This window comes from Artemia franciscana, chromosome 15 (genome assembly GCF_032884065.1).
Source record: "Artemia franciscana chromosome 15, ASM3288406v1, whole genome shotgun sequence".
NCBI classification, from domain to species: Eukaryota; Metazoa; Arthropoda; class Branchiopoda; order Anostraca; family Artemiidae; genus Artemia; species Artemia franciscana.
This window is the reverse complement of record NC_088877.1, coordinates 3,500,002-3,523,426: the sequence shown is the minus strand read 5'-3', so window position 1 is coordinate 3,523,426 and position 23,425 is coordinate 3,500,002. Positions and strand designations below refer to the sequence as shown.

The 23,425-nt window shown below is 35.2% G+C and overlaps 1 protein-coding gene across 1 annotated transcript in view; it reads left to right on the top strand.

Moving 5' to 3' along the window:
- The window catches only part of LOC136036713 (isovaleryl-CoA dehydrogenase, mitochondrial-like), a 36,427-nt gene that overhangs the window by 9,743 nt on the left and 3,259 nt on the right, over positions 1-23,425 (top strand). The window contains exons 3-7 of the mRNA XM_065719049.1: positions 2,826-3,209; positions 9,348-9,513; positions 11,032-11,125; positions 17,652-17,742; positions 22,938-23,106. Of these exons, the coding sequence (XP_065575121.1) occupies positions 2,826-3,209; positions 9,348-9,513; positions 11,032-11,125; positions 17,652-17,742; positions 22,938-23,106 (904 nt within the window). The remainder of the gene's footprint in view (positions 1-2,825; positions 3,210-9,347; positions 9,514-11,031; positions 11,126-17,651; positions 17,743-22,937; positions 23,107-23,425) is intronic.

The following is a 23,425-nucleotide window of genomic DNA, read 5'->3' as shown; positions in this document are numbered from 1 at the left end:
GAAGAATACGTTTCTTTTGCTTCCTGTCATTTTTGCTTAGTGAACTAACTACTTAAAGGCAAACAGGATTTTATTTCGCTTTTCTAAAAGACTTCACTTTTTTCAACTGGCTGAAAATATCCTCGTTTCTTTTTTTTCTTAACTAGTTGTTACTTTTTCCCCTCCTTTATCAAAAGTGAACAATTAAGACTGAAAAAGGTGCTGAGTTTTTGCAGTCATGTGCTTGAAACCATGAGATTTTTAGGGCACCTAGTGGCTTATAGAAGTGGCTTATAGTGGCACCTAGTGGCTTATAAAAAAAAGAAGACCTTATGTAAACAACGTAAACAGTGCGCAAGTTGTATAACTCGGAGCAAGTTTATAAAGACGAAAGATATAAGGAAAAAAAAACCTTCTAAAATTGAAAAAGCGTGACCTACCACAATTGTTGTTATTTCTTTATATTAGCAAGTACCCTTTTAAACAAAGAGCAAAATATCATTGAGACATTATTTATAATAATATTATATATTGAAAATAAAGGAAAAATTAATCAACAACATCTTTATTAAATATAATAAAGAACCACCTTCTGGGCAGAAATTAAGTAAATATTTAAATGGAATGGCTTATTGTCTTGTTTTTTCAGTAGATTTTATTTGTCTTCTCTCTCTCTCTTCTTCTTCTTCTTCTTCTTTATTTTTCTTTTGTTTTCTTTTCTACTTTTTTGTCTCATTTCATTTCATTTTTTTTGTTAATATTGTCGGTATTGTTGTTCATTGAATGTTTATCAGCCACTACTAATAAGTCTTTGGATTTCTAAAGTGGCGGATGTGGTTGTTTTTCATATTGATGATGCGTATACTAAAAGTGCCTCTCTCTCATGCCCTTACGCTGAGTGGGACTAAACCTGAGTATTCCCGATTGGTAAGCACGATTACTTCCACTAAACCAGCTCAAGGTTAATTATTGTCATTATTTTGAACCTCAATGTTAAGTAATTGCTATCTTTAATTACTTCATTTTATCCTGTTGGTTCAAAACCTCATTTGTGTTCATGGTTAGTAAAAATTACGACAATGTTGTCGAAATAGTTTAGATGCAACTTAGTTTTTTTTAATAGTTTGTTTTGTAAGGAGTTGTTACTGAAACTATTGTTGCAGCCAAATTGCTATGGGATAAAATGTGCTAGAAAGTCTAACAAAAAGCGAACTTAAAGAAAGAACCAAAAGTAATTTCGGTACTTATCTGCTATCCCGACCACACTCAAGAAGTGAGGTTAGGATAACCATAATGGTGAACATATAATACTTAAGTAACAAAATTACGGAAACTACAACAGAGAAACATGGAAAGTCGACCACCCAGAACGTATTATATTCAGTATATTATCATAAATTAACCTAATTAACTTTATATATTAAATGTTTAATTGAAATATACCTGTATAGTAGTTTATCTCACTGAGACTAAGCTAATAATCTCCAAAATAGACAAAGAAACCGATTTTATTCACACCAAGAACTTGAGTGTGGTGGGGATAACAGACAAGTACCGTAGTTTCATTAGAGAACCAAAGTAATGATCTTACCCGGTAGGACATATGTCCCAACATGGGGCACGCGCCCCTTCGGTGGGACATATAAATATTGTGGCGGGTCATGGACAGGACACGCACCCTTCTACTGACAATACTCTAGAGCATTGGATCTCAAACTGTGGTACGCTGACCCCTTGGGGGCACGCAACATTTCTTAAGGGGTACGTGGCTGGCAAAAAAAAGTATAATCTTACCCGGTACTATAAACCAAAACATTTCAATGTCAGAGAAATTACCTTCACTCATGTTATATTTGGTTGGAATGGATTAGCCTAGCTTCAATAAAATTAAACACGTATTTTTAGTTTTTTTTTTTACTTTATTTGCTCAACGAAAATTATTCAGTAATGGCAATTGATGGTTACAATGATTAAATAATTAGGTGATATGGTGGTTAGTCCGCAAAAGAGAAATGAATTTTCCAGACAGTTCTAATCGAAGTCCGACAAGATAGATTTGGAGAGACAATGCTCGTTAATAATAGTGTAAACTTACTGAGCATACAATGATGACAAAATTTATTCACAAAATGAAGCAATGCACTGGGATGAAGTAAATAAACAGGTTTAATTAATCTTGTTCATTATTTGTAATTTTGGTTAAATCAGGAACGCACAAGGATTTTTAATCTGTATTGCTTATTTCACATAGTGGACTTTTGCCATTCCAAAACCCTTCTTCTCACCGGTAATTGATTAGCTGCTAGGTAGGCAATTTGCCCTTTGTTTGGAGCAGAATCACGCTAGGAATCTATATGGTGAGAGGACCATCGTTGGCCCTTGGTCCTCCAATACCACTCCCACTATCAAAATTTTAATATAAAGTTAGACATGGGACACCTTGTTTGAACCAGAATAGTAAAAGAATTTTTAATCTGTGTGATTTGATGAACAAAGTGGCCATAGTACCAGATTTTTAGCAATAAGGTAGGCCTTCTGCTCCTAGTTGTCTTCTGTAGATTTTTATGGATGAAAAACATTGCCAAATTGAACTGGTTACTCACTTTACGTGGGAACACTGACGAAAATGTGGCACTGTTTTATTTACTTCATGATTGTGAAACTGCTGTAAGAAAAACCTTTGAAAATAGTGGTTTTCAAGTATGAATAGACCTAAGATGGGCCCAGGGGGCAAAATAATGTTTTGATTTTGATTTCCTAGGTACTTTGTGTATTGGCAAGTCGACAGTTTGTGTTGAACCTTTTTTTCACTGATGAAGATGGTTTTTTAACTAGGTTCTTTCTAGGAATTCTGGAAAAAGTTGGGTGAGATTGGAGCTCACGGTATCACTTGCAAATCTGAATATGGTGGGACGGACGGTGGCTATTTGGACCATTGTATAATCATGGAAGAAATGTCTCGGGTTTCTGGATCTATTGGACTCTCATATGGAGCACATTCGAATCTCTGCATAAATCAGATCCATCGAAATGGAACAGAGGAGCAGAAATATGAGTATCTCCCGAAACTGTGTGCCGGTGAGCATATTGGAGCCCTTGCGATGTCAGAGCCGGAGGCTGGCTCAGATGTTGTTTCGATGAAATTGCGAGCTGATAAAAAAGATGACTATTATGTATTGAATGGAAATAAATTTTGGATTACAAATGGTCCAGATGCTGATGTTCTTGTGGTATTTTCTTTTTTTATTTTTCATTTTTTGTGGGATATATTTAATCTTCATTTTTGGTTTAATCTTCTATTTGTTTGGCTTTTATGTAGCATGTCTTTGTTTGTTCTTTCCTTGTTCCTACAATAATAATTTTTATTTTTGTGTATTTTATTCATGGCCATTCTCTTTTTTTTCTGTTTGTCTATGCTTTTAACTGTAATCTACTGTAAATTCATCTTTCTTCATTATTTAAATCATATTTTGGTTAGAATTTTCTATATGTTTTTATTTTTCGATGAATGATGTAGTTGGTTTGGAAATTATGTTAAGGGTTTTGTTTTTTTAATTTCTTTTTTTTTCTATAGCATTTTCGGTTTGTGCAATTTTCTCATTTATTGATTTTTTTCTATGTTTTTATCTGGTATTTCGAAACAATTATCGCATTGATAATAAGTAGGCTGAGTGAAATGCAGATTATGATGGCACATTTAGGAGAAATAGAAAGAAAAGTAAGTTAAAAGGAAGAAATAAATTATACCAAAATAAAAAGAAAACAATAAAATATACAACAACACTAGGAAGTGTTTGTTAATTATATTTATTGACTGTTGACTATTTATTTCTGAAACTCATACAATAAATAGCAAACACAAGAACCGCCCAGGGAAGGTACAATGCGCCTGATAACAGATGGCTGCAATCCTTTGACGCTCAGCTAATTACTCAATCTCTGCTGCAAAGTTAAACTGAGTCTCAACTATGATGTACACATACTCCAGTCTTGTGTCAATTGTCTCAAATATCAATGAGCCAGCCACAGCGTACCAGTGTATCTACCGACGCTTAAATTCTAAGACACACAGGCCAACTTCCAAGTACGATTTTTCTGGCGAAATCCCCTAACCTTGCCACTAGAATGTGACACCTGATACGCAAGCCGCATAGCTAATATATGAATTGTAAGTGACTCAAATCATGCAACCCTTGTGTCAAGCCCAACAAAAAGAAATCCTTCGAATTTCCATAAAGCCTGGTGGTCTAAAGACTACCAATACAACTGGACAAGCAAAAACAAGGCAAAGGAAGCATTAAAAAAACTCCCATTTAACATACATAAATCAAAGAGTGTCATTATAAATCAAATGCTAAAAACTCCATCTAGAATAATGTCACAAATGATTATCTAACACTCAAAACACAGGAAAAAACCTCTTAAAACCATCACTGTATGAATGCCGTTATCAATAACTCTTTTGATAAGGCAAATGCAAAATTATTCGTTACCATGTTCTCTCAAAAGCTGTCATTTGATACCTCAAGTGAGCTATCCCTCGATACAAATTATAACTACTAATTATCAATTCCATTCAGGATCACAGTATACATAGATAGATGGATCAGTGTATTTCAAAAGCCCAAGGGCTATATACACAACAAAAAATTCATACAAAACAAGGAGATTCATAACAAAACAAATCATATTAGCTAAATAGTTCAATGAATCTCCGTAAAACCAAGGCGTCGAGTAGTTATGACAAACAACACCTTGCGTGGATGAAAAGCCTCACCAATGTATAAACAGACACTTATAACTCGTATTACTCTTGCATGAAATACATCAGTATTCTCCGAGATATGAAAGCATTCTTTTTTTCTACCCATCCTGCAATAAATCAACCAAAATATGAACGAACATCCGTGATAACTCTATTCTTAGAAAAGGACATGGAGAAAATTATTTATAGCCTACTTTTATAGTTCTGTGCTAATCGATTGCCAATTTGTAAGATCCAAAAGATGATTCATACTGAATGTCGAATCTGGAGCTACTAGACTTGACCCTACAACAGAAGTGTGACACAGGCGCTTTCCATGATGTAACACTTTCAAATACACTTGCTTTTGGGAGTATACAGACTCAACTTCAGTATATTGCCTGCCCCTGAAGTATAAATAAAAAAAAAACAAGTTGTTACAATTATTATGTATATGAAGGGGTTTGCCTTCTCCTTAACACCTCAATCTTTACGCTAAAGTTTTTGGTACTTGTAAAAAAGGTTCTTGTTGTTCTAATTAAACGACCCTTGTGCTTCAGGAGTCGCTCTTAAAGAATTGGGACAAAATTAAAATTTTGGCGTAGAAAGCGAGATGTTGAGGAGGAGGGTGTAACCCCTTCATATACGTAATAATTTCCGTTTGCTTTAAGTTTTAGTGGTGCTCCTTACTTTCAGTTGAAAAATCTTGTTTTTTTTAATTTAAATTTTTGATCGTTTTTAAGTAATGCCAGGAAATCTGGCCCCACATCCACAGAGAAATACCCTCCACACGTAAATATTCTCTAGACAATTCAATCCCTGTGTAAATTTACCCAGGACAATTACCCTTAACAATTCCACGTGTAAGATTGAGACGGAAAGGAGAAAGTAAAATTCCCCCAGTGCATAATTTCCTCTGACAAGTTCACCCCCTGGAAACTTCCCTCTCCATGGGAAACTCTCCCGTGAAAAAACCTCCAGTAGAAAATTCGTCCCCCTCCCACCCTAAAATGTATACATGCTTCCGAATAACAAATACTAGGCTATGCGTAAATGAGGGGCAAATTTTGTAATATCAAGACCTTTCCCCTGGGGCTGTGGGGGGCATGTTATATCCAAAGGGATAGTTATTGGGCCTTTTAACTATGATGCAAAAAATGGCTGTCTGAAAATTTTGGTCGGACGGTTTTGCGGAAAAAGGGGTGGGTAGGGGACATAGTTGCCCTCTAATCTGTTTGGTCACTTAAAAAGAAGTAGTACATTATATAAGCAAGTGCTACATAATATAAGGATTTAATGAAATTAAGAAGAAAAAGTGTAAACATAATATTTTGGATAATCCCAGCTCTATTCCTCCTTGTATATATACCTGGCCATTAGATGTCTTACTTCTTATTTTTCTCCCAGAACGTTGAGTGTTCTTAAAGAAACAACAGTTTTAAGTAAACGTGTTTTGCGAAAAAAAGTCCCTTTTCCATTTTCTTACCTACTTTTTCATCTTTATGCAATTTTCTTCTCTTTAGTTTATGATTATTTTTCAATTTCTTCAATTATATCCGCCGAGCTCTCTGGTTTTAAGACTATTATAAGCAGAGGTACTAATTAAAAAAAACAACAAAAAAACATGTAGACTTACTAATTAAGCAAAACCAATGCACTAAGTCGATCTTGTAAACTAGAGTTATCATTATTAGATGTAATGAGATAGTATATTCTAAAATTAAAATGTTAACATAATATTAATTTAGATATATAAGAGAGATACATATATTAGATCCTGCACATTTACCTCTTTGACAGTTTTGAACCTATTACCATCTGTCTAATCATCAGTACGAAATTACTGGTAGACACCGCACTCGTCAAAATGTGTTGCGGAGTTTTGGCTCTGATTGAGCTGAAATTTCAGTAGAAGAAACTAATTTAATGCGAGTAACGAACAGTACAATGAAGTTATGAAAAACGTTGTGTTGGGGGGGGGATTAAGTTGTCGTACAATAAATCAAAACTATATTCTGCGACTGCGTGAAACTGAGACCAACTATCGGAAAAAAGGTCTCATTTCTCAAGATTAGTTAACTGCCGAAACGTGCACCTCAACTTCGAGCTTTGAGTTTTCGCTTAGGCCTTTGGGATTTGCTGCAATATGAAGTAAATGTTTCTATAATCCTGTTATACCTATACTGAAACAATCTTGAAATAGGCGTTCTTATTACAGTGTATTTTAAAACCCAATAAGCAAATTGAACCACCATCTAAAAATGGTAATTAACCTTTACCATGGAAGTTAAACAGTATCGTATTTGATGATATAATCGTCCTAGGTTTTTTTGAGGGATGGGTTGGATGTGATTTATACAACTGCTAGAAAGTGTGTTTCAGGTCGAACTTTTCCCTGGGGGTGTCGTTTAAACCAGCCACAGAAACGGGGTGAATATTTCCCCTGTTTTTCTAGTGAATAAAAACTGTAGCTCTGGAGTAACAGTAAAATGAATGAATTAATCACTAGGATTATCTTTTAATTGCAAGTATGTATGAAATCACCAGTCAATGACTCATCAATGAAATCATCATTAACTCCTGAATCAATTAGAACTAGAAAAAATATTAAAATACTTCGCTTCTCTTCTCAGTAAAATAATGAGTAGGTTAAGAACGTTTTTGTAATCACTATTATTAAGGTAGTCTCTATCATTAAATGAATGTTACAAAATTCTTTTAATTTAAATATCCCTATTATTGAAATGGTTTATTATCATATGAGTCAAACGAGACTATATTTCTATATTTTTTTTATGTTACTTTTTTGAAATTAGTCTTAGCTTTGTTTGTTTTTATTATTTTCTATATCTCTTTAATTTTGCCACTTCAATGTCTTTAGGACATATATTTTTTTTTTCTATGAGGTATGCTATACTTCAGCTTACTGGACTTCAAAGAACCAGCGCGTATATTCTTTTTACATAAGATCTATAATTTATTTTATGTCTTAATATCTGATTTATTGTTTCATATATTTTTGTCTTCAAACTGCAGCGTTTTCCCTTGTGTTCTTTCTTACAATTACTGACTCTAAATTTAATTTCTAAAGTTTTTAAAGGTGAGACGGGGAAGGGGGTCTTTGAGCCAATCTCTGACGGACATGTATAGAATTAAGAGTCTTGTGTACCCCATTTTGGACAAGGCCAGTTTTGCTGAATCAACTAATATCTTGCAGGTAGCTACAAAAACCAACGTAAACTCAACATTAACTAAAATATCCCTTTTTGTTGCTTATCAGACAGAAGAAGAACATTATGTTTCTCTGGACAAATATTCCAAGAATGTACACGAAACAGAGGAATGTCTAAGCCTTTTAAGCTCTTAGTGGCAAAAATTTGGAAATATCTTCAACTCGTTCGCAAGGGATTGATTCCCTAGAAAAAAACAATGGCTATCAGTTACCAGCATTCGAGGTCGCTTCTTCTTTTTGTGCCCAGCTTTGTCCATTTAATCTATAATATACAGCTTTTTACTTAACCAAAATCATGTACAAATAGATTTTTTAGGGGCAGTAGCTATTCAAGAGTCACTCGTTCGCTGTTAGGAAATTATTTTTCGGGGGGGAGGAGGAAGAAGTGCTGCTAGAGGAGGAAGAAGTGCTGCTAGGGGGAGGAGGAAGAAGTGCTGCTAGAAGCTTCGTCTTCTAAGATTTAAATGGGACCGTTTCCCACTTTCCTTCTTTTATACTTTTAAACAATGTGTCTTCTCGTTTCCAGGGGGCGGGTCACTAATGCTTCGGCTCATAAATTTTTCTTTTGAAAACAACTACCATATTAAATATATGTCGAATGAAACAAAACAGATGTATTCAAGAAGTTCTTCAAACTAAGATTAAGCTCAGTAATAGACTAGAAGTAATGAGTTTGAATATTAAAATATATTAAATTAAGAATATTGAAAGAAGTTAACGAAAATATAAAAAAGTATATGCAAAATTTTAAACATATTTATTTATTTTATTTATTTGTTTCCGACAAAAATGAGGAGTATGTTAAGTAAAAAATGAAATACATCAACAAACAAAACAAAACAAGTGATATTAAACAAAATCAAACGTCATCGAAACAAACATCAACCAACGAAACAAAACAACTGATTTTAATGATCCTATATATATATATATATATATATATATATAAATATAAATATATATAAAAACCACATACAAAATGTAGATGTATGTACCGGTCACACAAACCAATTAAATCGCCAATGTTTACCTGTTGGGCTTCATATCGACCTGTCTAACATCAAGATTTTGCCTGATGCTTTGATACTTCGAGCAGAAATAAAAATGATAACTTATATTACCTCTTATTAGCTGTTGTCTGGGGTAAAAATAATGCTGTTCTACTTTACTGAAGTAGGAGCAAGCAGTACCCTGATAGCCAGAAACGCATCTTAGGCTTTTCTAAAATAAGCTGTTGAACTACTTAGAATATTCTAGTGGCTTAGGTCATTAGAAAAGCTCTATTTAGTAATAAATAAGAAAGCAGATTTGCATCATGAACCTGAAATGCTAATGGAATTGAGAATTCAGAAGATACATTTATGATGTCGTTAATATTTGATCAATGTTTAGGTTTATGCCAAGACTGATTTAAATGCTGCCAAACCCCAACATGGTGTCACTGCCTTCTTAGTGGAAAAAGGGATGGAAGGATTTCGTGCGGGCCCAAAACTAGATAAATTGGGTATACGAGGCTCAGGCACTTGTGAACTTATCTTTGAAGACTGCAAAGTTCCTGGTAAGTTTTTCGTAGTTTCATATCCACGCACTACCGTTGATTGTCGTATTTTATTAATTAAGACGTTTTACACTCAGTGTTTAATATTAAATTTGTGGGACCATGAAATTTGACTAGTGGGAAAAGGCATTAGTGGCCTTACCTGTAGTTTTCATTCAGTTTGGAGGGCAAGGGGGTATGGGAAGCCACTCCTGAGGATTCTTCTTTTGAAGGCCCGTCTTGAATAACTGAAAAGTGAACATTCATATAATTTCAGATTTCTCTTAAGGGGGACAAGTCGTGTCCCTTCAAAGTTAAGTTCTGTCCGTGTCCCCCATGGCTGGCAACAAGCCGTGCTTAATGTAAATTAAATACAAAAAAAAAGTTTTTTCAACTGAAAGTAAGAGCGATATGAAAACTTAAAACGAACAGAAATTACTCTGTATATGAAAGGGGCTGTTCCCTCCTCAGTGCCCCGCTTTTTGGGCTAAAGTTTGACCCTTTCTCACAACTCTACTTTTTATAACAAAAAAAAAAAACTTAAAAAAAAGATATAAAACGATTAGCCTAATTGAGCTCGCATAGCTGAACTGGAAAAAATCCGTTTCCTAAGGTCATCTTTACAAGTTTTATCAAAGACGAAATGATCAAAGGAGGAACGAATTTTAATATCTAAATATAATTCAGAATTAATGAATTTTGTAATTTAATATAATTTTAATATTAGGAACACAGGGCCAGAAAATAACGAACTCTTTAGCGATTAACGATTTTAGTTCATTCGTACCTTAGAAACTAGTTCAAGAACCATTGATTACAAGCAAGATGAATAAGAAATATGTGAAATGGAATTTGGAAAGAGATGAGATGACTAAAGAAGGACTTGTTTCCCCGACATAAGCGAATGAGAAGTAAATGCTTATTGCACTTTTACTTCACCCACAACAATGGAACCATTAACCACCAAATTTGGAGGAACACAATAAGATGGGGCTGAAGGCTTAAGGATGGAATTTATTCGTAGTTCATAAAGGAAGTCCATATTTAGAAGTCAATAAGGGTTTCAAAATTTTTTAAGTCCAATCCACATCTCGAGTAATTTTGAAAATTACTGTTTCCTGTTTTTATTGTAAAATTACTGTTTTTGATGAGATTTAGTTTCCTGAATCAATGAACTATAAGTATTTGTATGGAAATATTCTGGTCATATTCATTTCTATAATATTGCCCTTAACTCTCACCAAACTCTAAAGAAATTAGTGTAAATATATATAGACTAGTGCATGTCACCAAAATCCTTTAGCTTTCGGCAGAAAAGACGAAACCATGAAACATCAAACTTGATCAATTGATCTACTTTTATTTTCTATCTTCTACTATTTTACGGGTATGTTCGTGGACATACCCGGGTAGAAAATACACGGACACCCCACACCCATATCCGGATTTTGTAAGCCTGATCTTTAATAACAGTCATGCAATTAATATATTTTTTCATTATTTAATATTCCAACTTTAACTCGATTCAATTATTTTTAGCCAAAAATGTGCTTGGAGAAGTTAATAAGGGCATTTATGTGCTCTTTAGTGGCCTCGATTTGGAACGACTCGTGTTGGCTGCCGGTCCTGTGGGGTAAGTGCATTATTTGTCTTCCTTTTTATTTCAGAGGATTTTTCCAGGGGACGAGGGCTAACCAATCAAAACCAATGTGTTTTTAGGCCTGAAATCTTCAGATTTTACTGGGCGAGAGGAGGTGCAATTAAAAAAAGTGTAGAAAAACAAGGTCATCTATTAAAGGAAAGGTTGTAAATACCTCCAGGCCTGAGAAGTTTTTTATGAGAAGAATCCCTTTCCCTCGCCCTGTCTATATGCACGATTTGATTAGAATCTAGAAAAATTAACCCCACAGTAAAAAAGGTAGAAAAACAAGGACATATATTGAAGGAAAGGTTGTAAAAGCCTTCAGGTGTTGGAAGTTTTCATGAAAAGAGTCCCTTTCCCTCGCCCTGTCTATATGCACGATTTGATTAGACTCTAGAAAAATAAACCCCACAGTAAAAGGACGTAGGAAAACAAGGTCATATATTGAAGGAAAGGTTGTAAAAGCCTTCATGCGTTGAAATTTTTCATGAAAAGAGTCCCTATCCCTCGCTCTGTCTATATGCATGATTTGATTAGAATCTAGAAAAATAAACCCAATAGTAAAAAAGGTACAAAAACAATGTCATATTTTGAAGGAAAGGTTGTAAAAACCTCCAGGCTTTCGAAGTTTTTCATGAAAAGAATCCTTTTTCCTCCCCCTGTCTATATGCACGATTTGATTAGAATCTAGAAAAATAAACCCAACAGTAAAAAAAGGTAGAAAAACAAGGTCATATATTGAAGGAAAGGTTGTAAAAGTCTCCAGGCCTTCGAAGTTTTTCGTGAAAAGAGGCCCTTTCCCTTGCGCTGTCTATATGCACGATTTGATTAAAATCTAGATAAAGAAATCCCACAGTAAAAAAAGTAGAAAAACAAGGTCATATGTTGAAGGAAAGGTTGTAAAAACCTCCAGGCCTTCGAAGTTTTTCATTAATATAGGCCCTTTCCCTCGCACTGTCTTTATGTACGATTTGTTTAGAATCTAGAAAAAAAAAAACAAGTAAAAAAAAGGTAAAAAAAACAAGGTCATCTATTAAAGGAAAGGTTGGAAAAACCGCCAGGTTTTCATGAAAAGAGGTCCTCTCCCTCGCCCTGTCCTTCTGCAAGATTTGATTAAAATCTAGAAATATAAACCCAAGTAAATAAAAGTAAAAAAACAAGCTCATCTATTAAAGGAAAGGTTGTAAAAACCTCCAGGCCTTCAAAGTTTTTCGTGAAAGGATCCCTTTCCCTCGCCCTGTCTATATGTATGATTTGATCAGAATCTAGAAAAATAAACCTAACAGTAAAAAAAAGGTAGAAAAACAAGGTCATCTATTGAAGAAAAGGTTGTAAAAACCTCCAGGCCCTCGAAGTTTTTCAGTAATAGAGGCCCTTTCCCTCGCCCTTTCTTTATGCACGATTTGGTTAGAATCTAGAAAAATAAACCCAAGTAAAAAAAAAGTAAAAAAAACAAGGTCATCTATTAAAGGAAAGGCTGTAAAAACCTCCAGGCCTTCGATGTTTTTCATGAAAAGAGGTCCTTTCCCTCGCCCTGTCCTTATGCATGATTTGGTTAGAATCTAGAAAAATAAACCCAAGTAAATAAAAGTACAAAAAACAAGGTCATCTATTAAAGGAAAGGTTGAAAAACCTCCAGGCCTTCAAAGTTTTTCATGAAAAGAATCCCTTTCCCTCGCCCTGTCTATATGTATGATTTGATTAGAATCTAGAAAAATAAACCTAACAGTAAAAAAAAGGGTAGTAAAACAAGGTTTTCTATTGAAGGAAAGGTTGTAAAAACCTCCAGGCCTTCGAAGTTTTTCATGAAAAGAGGATATTTCCCTCCCCCTGTCTATATGCACGATTTGATTAAAATACGGATTAATAAAACCCCACAGTAAAAAAGGTAGATAAACAAGGTCATAAATTGAAGGAAAGGTTTAAAAATTTCCAAGCCTTCATAGTTTTCATTAAAGAGGCCCTTTCCCTCGCCCTGTCTATATGCACGATTTGAGTACAATCTAGATAAAGAAACCCCACAGTAAAAAAGGTTGAAAAACAAGGTCATATATTGAAGGAAAGGTTTAAAAAACCTCCAGGCCTTCGAAGGTTTTCATGAAAGGATCCCTTACCCTCGCCTTGTCTATATGCAGGATTTGATTCGAATCTAGAAAAATAAACCCAAAAGTAAAAAAAGGTAGAAAAGTAAAGCATACATAGGACCAGTGTAGGAAATACTTGAGTAAAAGTACTTAAGTAATTACTTAAGTAAAATATCTGAGTACTTGTACTCTACATAAGTAAAGAATTGCTAATGTACTTAATACTTATACTTAAGTAAAAATTGAAGTACTTGAGGGTGCTTAAGTACTCAAGTACTTTCTTCATGGCACAGAAAAATAATACTGGCATGATGCAGAGCCAATGCGTCATGTTAAGGGAGATTTCTTTACTGTAAGACTGTTGAAACTGACACAGTCAAAAGTGAATTCTTTGGTACTGGACTATATTGTGGATGAGATGCGACCCCTGTACACTGTTGAGAAGCCGTCGTTCAAAAATCTGATAACAGGTCTTGCACCTTATGCAAAGGTTCCAGGAAGAAAAGCTTTAGCTGCGACAATTGAAGCAAAATGTCGTTGACAGCAGACATTTGGTCTGCCAACAACAAAAGCTACTTGGGAATGACTGCACACTTGCTCAACAAGCATTTGAAATGGAAATCTTATGCCCTTGCTTGTTCCCGGTTCAAGGGCTCACTTATGACAGAATTGCTGAACAACATAATGGCGTATTTGCCAGGTACAACATTGCAGTTGATAGAAAGGTACGAGGGGTTTTGACCGATAACGCCTCTAACTTTAGTAAGGCATTCAGGGAATATCCGATGGTTTCTGATGAACGTGTTCAAGTCAGTGATGAAGAAAGTGAAGATGAAGCAGGCCAGAATGGCTCATTCTCTTTTACAAACGTTGGAGAGATATTTGATTCTCATGACAACCCTGAGTATTTCCAACTTCCTCCACACTTCAGGTGTGTCAACAACACACTTAACCTTCTTGCCCTCTGTGTTGTTGCATATAAGAGGCAGTACCACGCCGCTTTTCCAAAGTGTATTGCTCTCTTGGATGCAGTGAATAAGAGTTCAAAAGCTGCTGATACTGTGAAACAGGTATATGACAAACGGCTTATAAGACCTGTGGTAACCAATTGGAACTCGACGTATGGCAGTGTCAAAACTTTGATAGATTGTCACAAAATTGGACAGCTTGCTGACGTATGTGATGCTTTGCAAAAACCCATCTCCTGATGTTGAAATTCTTGAAGAATACATGAAAATTATGGAGCCAGTTGCAGTGGCATTGGACATTCTTCAGGGGGAGGAAAAATGCTATTTTGGTACTATTTATCCTACAATCAAATCGCTTGAAAGGAAGCTCAAAAAGCTGAAAGATTGCCTGTAGTCAGCCAGCCTTTGGTATATGCTCTACTTGTGAGTCTCGAAAAAAGATTCCCCATGATCCTGGACGAGAGAGTTCTTCATGCAAGAAACTATGTTATTGTCACTGCAAGTCATCCTTTCTTCAAATTGAAGAGGTTTTCTGATAACCAGAAGGATGTAGCAGTTGAACTATTAGTGGACGAAGCAAAAAAGGTCGAAGATTTCAGAAGTACTGACGAGGCTGATAAAGGTAGCATTTTGTCTGGAGATGAATACTTTGATCTTGACTGATGAAGAAACAATTCGTGATAATTCTGGCAACCGTGGCCGTGAAACCCACGGTTTCACGGGCAGAGGTTTTGTCACAATTGAATGAGAGGCGAAAGGAACTATCTGTGCTTAAAGTGTACCATTGGGTAATGAAAGTTTTCAGCAAGCACAACTGTGTCATTCCTTCTTCTGCGCCTGCAGAATGACTTTTTTCGGTGGGTGGTGAAATTTTTACTCCAAAAAGAAACATACTCGGAGAGGATTCCGCTGTTTCAAGGAGCAAGTAAGAAATTAAGTTAAGTTATAATGTAACGAATGTTCTTTGTAAATTCTTTTTTTATATCTTAAATGAAGTAAAATTCGTTTTTTCGTGAAACCAGTTGATTTTTTTCAAGAAAATTGTCGGTTTTTCTGAAAAGCGGTCTATTTCTTGTCAGAATCTTGCTTATCTTGTCTACTTGGAAAGGAAATGGATATTAAAGAAGTGTTTTGCGTGTTATTTACTGTAAGTAAAACATTAGTACTTGAGTACTTAAATACTGAAGTAAAATCGAAATACTTGATTACTTAAGCACTTTTATAAAAGTACTTATTACTTAAGTAGATTTTTAGAGAAGTACTTAATACTTGTACTTACAGAATATGATAAACAGTGGAAAAGAAAGGGCGATTTTTAATAGAAGGCGTTCCACGAATATTTAGTTTATGAAAGGCATAAATGTTTTTATACAAGAGGCAGTGAATAGTATCACTGTAGTTAGAACATTAGGGTACGTAGCTTCGTTGTTACAGTAAAATTCTTTATTAAAATCAAACATGCACATAATAAATAATCAATCCAAGAAGCAGGGTTTGTCCATGGGATTTGACCTGACGGTGAAGGTGAGATATTAATATATACTGTCGGATAATAGGTGCATAGTTATATTGCGTGACCTAGATTCGTTTCTTGCTAAGTTTCTGAAAAAAAGTTGTCTAAACCAAACCCTTGCATACATAAGCTTTTAGATAGGAATAAAACTCCCAACGGACTTCCTAAAGAGCTATCAAGTTAGATTAGGGTAAAACTAAGTATTTTTTTTGTCAAAAATCTATTGAAAATTCGCTTGAGTAATTACTTCATGATTAACGTTTTTGATCTATAATTAAGAAAGTTTGTATGTGATATTCTACTAGGGATTAAGGTCGCAAAGAAACTTCATCATTCTGTTCATAATTCTGTTCCCTTCTGTTCATTCTGCTCTGTTCAATAATTCTGTCCATTCTGTTCTGTTCAATAATTCCTTTATGCAAATACTGTTTCCAAATATGGTGAACCATGAACTTCTTGGGTGAATCCAGAATAGGAATGGCGAGTTTGGATGTAACACTACCAAAGGCCAACTTCAGCCTCTTGATTAAAGGTCAACTGTATTGCAAATAACTAACTTCTAAAACTAGATCCACCCATATCACTTTAAGGAGGTTTCTCTCCTTTTGCTACATGTTGCCAAATTGCGAGAGAAAACACCCTTTTACAAGTTGATGAAGATTATGTTTTATCTCAACATCGGAATTTTTTTTTGATATAGACTTGTTGGAAATCCTCTGGATTGAGTTTTGATTATTTATTTGCTTTAACTGTTATATTGAAAACTATAAAAGTAGCATTGATAAAAACAGCATTAAAAAAGGTAGGCTACTTGTATGATAGACGCCCTACCTAATATTCTTCTAATATGTATCTCTGACGCTCAATCCTACTGAAATATACCAAAGTAAGATAAAAAAACAACAACTTTAGAAACAAATTTGGGCTGTATGTTAGCACATTAGGGGGAGGGGGGTATAGAGGGTCTACATACCTAATGTGTTAGGTACACTAATTCTGCATATTATGTGTTCAGAATTGTTTTCTCACTTCACACTGTCCAAATAATTTACCCCCCCCCTTACGTGCAAATATACAGCCCAAATCATATAGTTTCCATCTATTCCTTCACTTCTTTTTGTCTTGTCTCATGCTAAGCTGAAAAAAAAAAAAAAAAAAAAAAAAAAAAAAAAAAAAAAAAAAAAAAAAAAAAAAAAAAAAAAAAAAAAAAAAAAAAAAAAAACAGCCGGTTCTATAATTCGCCAATGAACGAACAACTTGAGCAGTAGGGTGTCTATCATACAAGTACCAAAAAAGTATGAAAAAGCAGCATAATGAGGCTGCATAAGAAAGTAACATGAAAAGGCAGCTTGAAGAAGTAACATAAAAAGTTTGCATATTTGTATGTGCTTAAATAGTTGTTTGCTTTTTTGTAATTTTTCCTCTTGGGCACTGAATGACTTGGTTCAAACTTATTTCAAGCCTTCAGTCTTCAGTGGAAATAATTAAATCATATATTTTTCTCGATTTAATTAAAAGGCGGCTTAACATATTTCAGATCACCACTTAAAAATATCAAAATCTTGATGTTTTTGTGTGTGTGCGGGGGAGGGGAGGCTGAAGGTTCTTTCTTCTGCGTACGTTCCTGTAAATTACTTAGTCAAATTGTTCTTTATTTGTAAGTGCACTAATTGTCACGTCAGAGCTAGTTTTTTTTAACATGCATTTTCAGAATTGATAATTTTATTACTTTAAACTGAAGTAGTTTGCTCGTAATCAGTTAATTGGTAATTAAATAGTTAATAACTGGGTAATTTTTCAATTAATAGTTAGTTATTACTTAGCTAGTTTAAGTCTCGTTAGTTCTACTAGGTCCTATTTGCGTGGATATTACTACATCATTTATGTGCCATTTGACTCTATATTTTTTAAAGCTTATTGTCTACGGTTTATGTTTATTTATCTTATTTTAGAATTATGCAAGCGTGCTGTGACACTACCTTTGAATATGTTCATGTGCGAAAACAGTTTGGACAAAAAATTGGAGAATTTCAGCTAATACAGGTAAAAAAAAAGCGATACTCTTTGAATCGGTACTATTTCTGAGTGTTCAAGCTCTTTAATATCCACTAAAAAATATATCACAAGACTATCAAATTAATGACTCACATTGAGTTGAACTCCTGTGTGGGTCACACACTCAACAATAAAAATAAATGCCACTATCTCTAAGTGGCGGAATAAAAAGATGGTCCTTCAACTCTCCCCATGGTAACAAAAAAAAAAAAACACCTATTAAGATTGAAACAATGACCAAATAAAAATAAAATGTGGAGCCCCCATCCCCAGAATTCAAGTTAAATTAATAACTACTGATTAGATGATTTTATAGACTTATTTTATTATTAACTAGGGATTTATTTGAATCTACAAAACTAATTCATTCCAATTATTTATAATACTGTGCCTTGAAAGCCTAGAACGGGAAGGTAGTGTTTTATTGGCTTCTGAAAGGCTTAATGAAGCCAGTCTACGTACCTGACTTTATATAAAATTGAGTATCAATGAGATTTGCCAGGCCAATAGCATATCTGGCTCTTGAAGACACTCTTGATAAGGGAGGTTGCAGAAGAAATGTATTATACTCTAACAACAAACGTCCAAACCATTAAAGTTTTTGATACCCTTCCATATTATTTGATACCCTTCCACAGTATCGTTTCAAAGTGAAAACATATGAAACCAGATATCTTATGAACATTATTAAACCATTTCTAACGAGTGCACATCTCAGACAAAAGATATTGTTTGCCCCGAGGCCGGGCTCTGCGTCAGTGGAATGTCAATTAGATTCTTACACAGTCCTATTTTGAATTTCGTTGAACGATCTGTGAAAGTTAGAGTGAAATTTGACAAGGTGAAATCGTGTTGCGAATTTTTCTGTCACGATGATATTATTGTTGCCAAAAAGACATTGTATGAGCAGGTAGTACCCGACGAGCGATGTATCAAGCATGTAAACGATGAAGATAATGCCATGGATATTGGCAAATTGCTGCACAAGTATAGTAAGGAAAAGCAGCAGGTACCAAAGTTTCTCATTTATGACCCACAAGGAGTCCCAGCGGTATCTGAGTTAGTTGGAGCTTGCATTACTTCTGCGGTTAACCAAATATGCCGAAAGTTGGACAATTTTGTGCATTGCGTGACTGCTCAGCCTATCCCTTTCTATTAATGAGAAGCCTGTGCCTGCTCCCCCGTCATATGTCGTAATAGTAAAAAATCCACCGAAAGCCTTATCATCTCACGAAACACGTAAAAATGTAATCGAATTGGTGGTTGGCCTGGAACAATCCGGTGATATTGAGATCTGCCGAGGAAAGTCTGAGCTTCGTGTCCTAGTTAACTGCTCAAATAAAGCTGAAAAGATTTCAGGGTCGCTGAAAAACGTTGACGCGAATATGTCAGTCAAGGTGAAGGCCAAAGAATTTATGGGCACCGTTAAACGCGTTCCCGAGTAATTCGAAGCCTCGCTCACAGGTTTAGTGAAGAATTGTCAGAAAGGCGAACGCTGTGGGATAAACTGAGCTTTTAAGCTATATTTCTCTTCGGACACGGACTTACGCTGTGCCTTAACAAATCCCCCTAAGCTGGGGTACGAAAGGCTCCCAATCGAATTATATCGTATTATTCCGTGTGGATGATATCAATGTCAACAAGCTGATGGTCATCTGGCAAAGAATTGTCCAAACTCTAAAGTTTGCTCCCATTGTGGGGAGAAGGGGCATGATATTCCGAAGGCTTCTCCTTGTCAAAAGAAAATAAGATGTGCCGTATGCAAGGCAGATAGGCATCATTGTTACTCCGTCTGTTGCCCTGAAAATAAAAAATACAGCGGACGAACACCAATAGCTCGTGATGGCCAGTGAAACTGAAGTCTCGATTTGTTCGTGGAATTTAAATGGTAAAGTTCCAGAGAAGCTACCGCTACTAGAAGAAGTGTGAAAGAAATCGTATGTTTTGTCTCTACAAGAACATTTTTCATCCCAGGACAAGCTTAGTCTTCTGAATATGTTGAATGGGTTATTATTCAGTTCCCCAGCTACCCGACGAAAAGTGCGCGGCCGCCCTTCTAGAGGTATAGGGATTATCTGCCAACGTCCAGCCACAAGTATAAAGAGGGCGGATTGCTTTATTAGTATTCAGATGAGCAATCTCGCCTTGATTAACGTCTATTTGCCTACACATTACGGAGATCAGTCTTCTGAAAGAAGTTCTCATACTGCAGTTTGACTTCTCGCTAAGTGTTTCAAGCAGTCTACTCGGAAGAAGTCTCGCTGTCTAATAATTGGGGACTTTAACTGTAATTTGGCGGATGAAAATTGTTCTCGCGCGCAACTCATCAAAAGTATGTTACTGGAATCTTTTACCCTTCTGCGAAAAGACAAACTGTATTCGTACATTTCTACTAGTAATACTGTGACAAACTTGGATCACTTGCTATATTCCGGCAGCGCTAATTATGAAATGAAAGTTAATTCGGAAGGTTTTTATAGCGAACACTTTCCCATTTCCGTAGTTCATAAATGGCGAAACCAAAATATGTTTGAAAAAAACAGATCCCTCGCTGTTTCAGTGAGTTAGTGACGAGATCCTTGATAAGATAAGAATACCATTTCACCTCCTCCAGGTAAATTCAAGTTTTAGCGAGCCAGAGATCCGTCTTCAATTAAACATCTATTGTGCAGAGATTATTCATGTTTTGAGTCCGTGGCAGTGGCTGTTAAGAGTATTAGAGTAAAAACCGAAAAATTCGGTTGGTCTTCAAACCCTCTACTTCAAAAAGTGTGCTCTGGCTCGAAGTTTTGGCTGAGAATCTGGAACGGGCGTGGCAAGCCGAGATCCGGTGCTGTCAATTCGGTTCGTATATTTTGCAAGCTCAAATTCAACCGTGAACTAAGTCTGCACATGGCCGAAATCCCGAAAATGTCTGAAAATCCCAGTTTCATGTGGAAGCTACGTCCTAGTCCTTCTAGTGTTCCGAGCTCTTGAGTTATTCCGGTATGTGAGTGGGGCTAGTCATTTTTCTGAGCAATCAAAGAGCCCTGATAGTAACGCTGAAGTTGAATTTGATAAAGAGATTGAAAGTATTTTACAGACAAAGCCGAAAACGGTCAGAGTTGTTGTCTCGTCTGGTATGATCAAAGACATAGTAAGAAAACTGAAGAAAAAATCATCGTCTGGATACGATGGGCTTTGTGTGTGACATTTGGAATTGGGTAGTGCCTTGTTATTTGAGCATTTAGCTTTGTTATTTCGGATGATGTTTTGTTCAGAGGTTGTGCCTGATAATCTTTGTATTGGGGTAATTACACCAATTTAAAAAAAATGATAAATCAAGTTTTAGTTGTAATTTGTATTGTTCTATTATGGTGTCGAGTGTTCGATTCTGTTGATAGAAAAGCGTCAGCAAAGGTTTTATCCTTATATGGTGTACCAGACAAATACATTAAAGTGATTTGTGCGATGTACGAGAATAATACTGGTAAGGTTAAGGTAGGAAATGAGGTTAGCAACTAGTTTTGTACTAAATCAGGAGGTGAGCAGGGTTGTGTTCTATCCCCCTGTATATAAATCATTTTGATGGACTTAATCTTAAGGAGCACAAGAAAAGCAATTGGAGAACACGGAATCAAATGGGGAGGAAAAACTCTCCTGGACTTAGATTAGATTATGCTGATGGTTTAAGCATATTAGATGAAAGTGTGAGCAAAATGAATGAGTTTCTAGAGGTTTTGCGAGTTCAGGGTGCTAGAATAGGTTTGAAAATTAATTTTAAGAAGACTAAGTCACTAAGGCTAGGAATAAGTTAAATTAAGTAACAGAAGGAACTTTGATAAGCTTTTACTTAATATTATATATTAAGTAGTTGCACTTTGATACTAAAAACAGAAATAAGTAGCTCAAGGCTCATAGAAAACACTTTATATATTCGAGACAGAAGTTTTCATGTACTACCAATAATTTTCTTTTGGACAAAAATAATTTTAGGTAATAGTAGTGGAAAAAAAAGAAAAGAAAACGTTTTGACACTTTTATTGGTATTTCGGATGAAAGGGTGATCCATCAGTCATGGAAGGTATTCTTTTCTGATAAGGCAGAAATTATCCAGACAGTTTTAAAGATGATTTATCTTTGTGACATTATTATGTCTCTCAATGATAAAAACGACAAGATATTTATTAGATGTTCACCAAAACGGCTTTGATGAGCAAACTATACAATCTCATGATTTTCAGCTCTAAAGACTCATTTGGTAAATTTCAAGGTTGGCAACGAAATATGTCGATAGATCAAAACGAATCGGAAGCAATTAACCCTAGCAAACTAGTATATTAGGATCGTCGAAGTTGTATTTTAGCTTCAAAATTAAAATACTTGATTTTATTTTTGACTTAATTCTTCTCTAAGTATCTGGGAATATGAACAGAATACTTTTGAGGATAAATTTGTGAGAAACATCAGCGTCTACCTGTATCAAAATGAAGTAGAAAGATATTTTTTCATCCTCTTGACAGTTTTTAAAGACTGAAATAGTGAGGTTGAACGTGCAGGCTTCGAGGTCTGAATGTTTATTCCATACGTCTTCTTTGCTTGTATTATTTACAAGAGAATTAAGAGAATAAACAAATATAAACCAGTGTGTCTGCGTTCCGGGTTCGATCACCGTTGCCACTATCCTTATATTTTGTTATCCCCTAAATCCTTTGAATATTAAAATTCTTCTCGGTAATTCGCAAAAGATTTATTGGTTCTTGATCCATATCCTTTCCCAGTTCGTCAAACGACTCCACTGTTTAATTCACCTATTTCTAAAAACGAGTTTCGTCTTTTCTTTCCTTTTCTTCAGTTATTTTTTCCAAAAGTTACAATTTTTCCAGTGAAGCCATAGTATACAGCTTTGTTACTCTCTGCTTAATATTATGCTAATTTTGAGGTAGTTTGAATATTTATGAGATATTCACCAAAACGGTGTCGGCAAGTAAAAGACTCGCTATCAAGGTCTTTGGCTCTAAAGACTGGCTCGGTAACGTTAAAGGTTGGCAACGAAACATGTGATGGCTCCCATCTTTCCTTTTTAGTTTTAAAAATCCGTAGTTTTAAAGGATGCGGGAAAGAAAGACCTTTTATTTTTACTTTGTAGCCCTTTTGAAGATAATAATATTTAAACAGCTATTAAATTTGTGTTTATATTTCAGGCTAAAATGGCTGATATGTACACTACCTTAAACGCTTGCAGGAATTATCTGTACAATGTGGCTAAAGCTTGTGATAAGGGACATTTTAATAATAAAGATTGTGCCGGTGTCATTCTCTACTGTGCGGAAAAAGCAACCCAAGTAGCACTTGATGCTATTCAATGTTTAGGTAAGCCATTGTTCCTTTTTGTGTTCATAAGTTTGTTGTTGAAAGTGCAGGAGATTGGCTTTTTGCCAACTCGGTAAGCTCTTTTGCTAGGTGAATGAAACATCTGTGAACGGATCAAATTGGGTCCCATGATGAGCTTTCAAGCTCCTATGTCCAACCTCACCCATATTGTAAAGTCCCTAACGGTAAAAATTTTTTTTAAGAAAGATCTTTCTACTCTGTAAATATTTTTTTTTCTTAACTTAGGGAAATTCCTCTGATTTTGGATTGTTGATCCTTTCTACGACTAGGAAGGGCAAGGGCAAGACCCTTCCTGCGA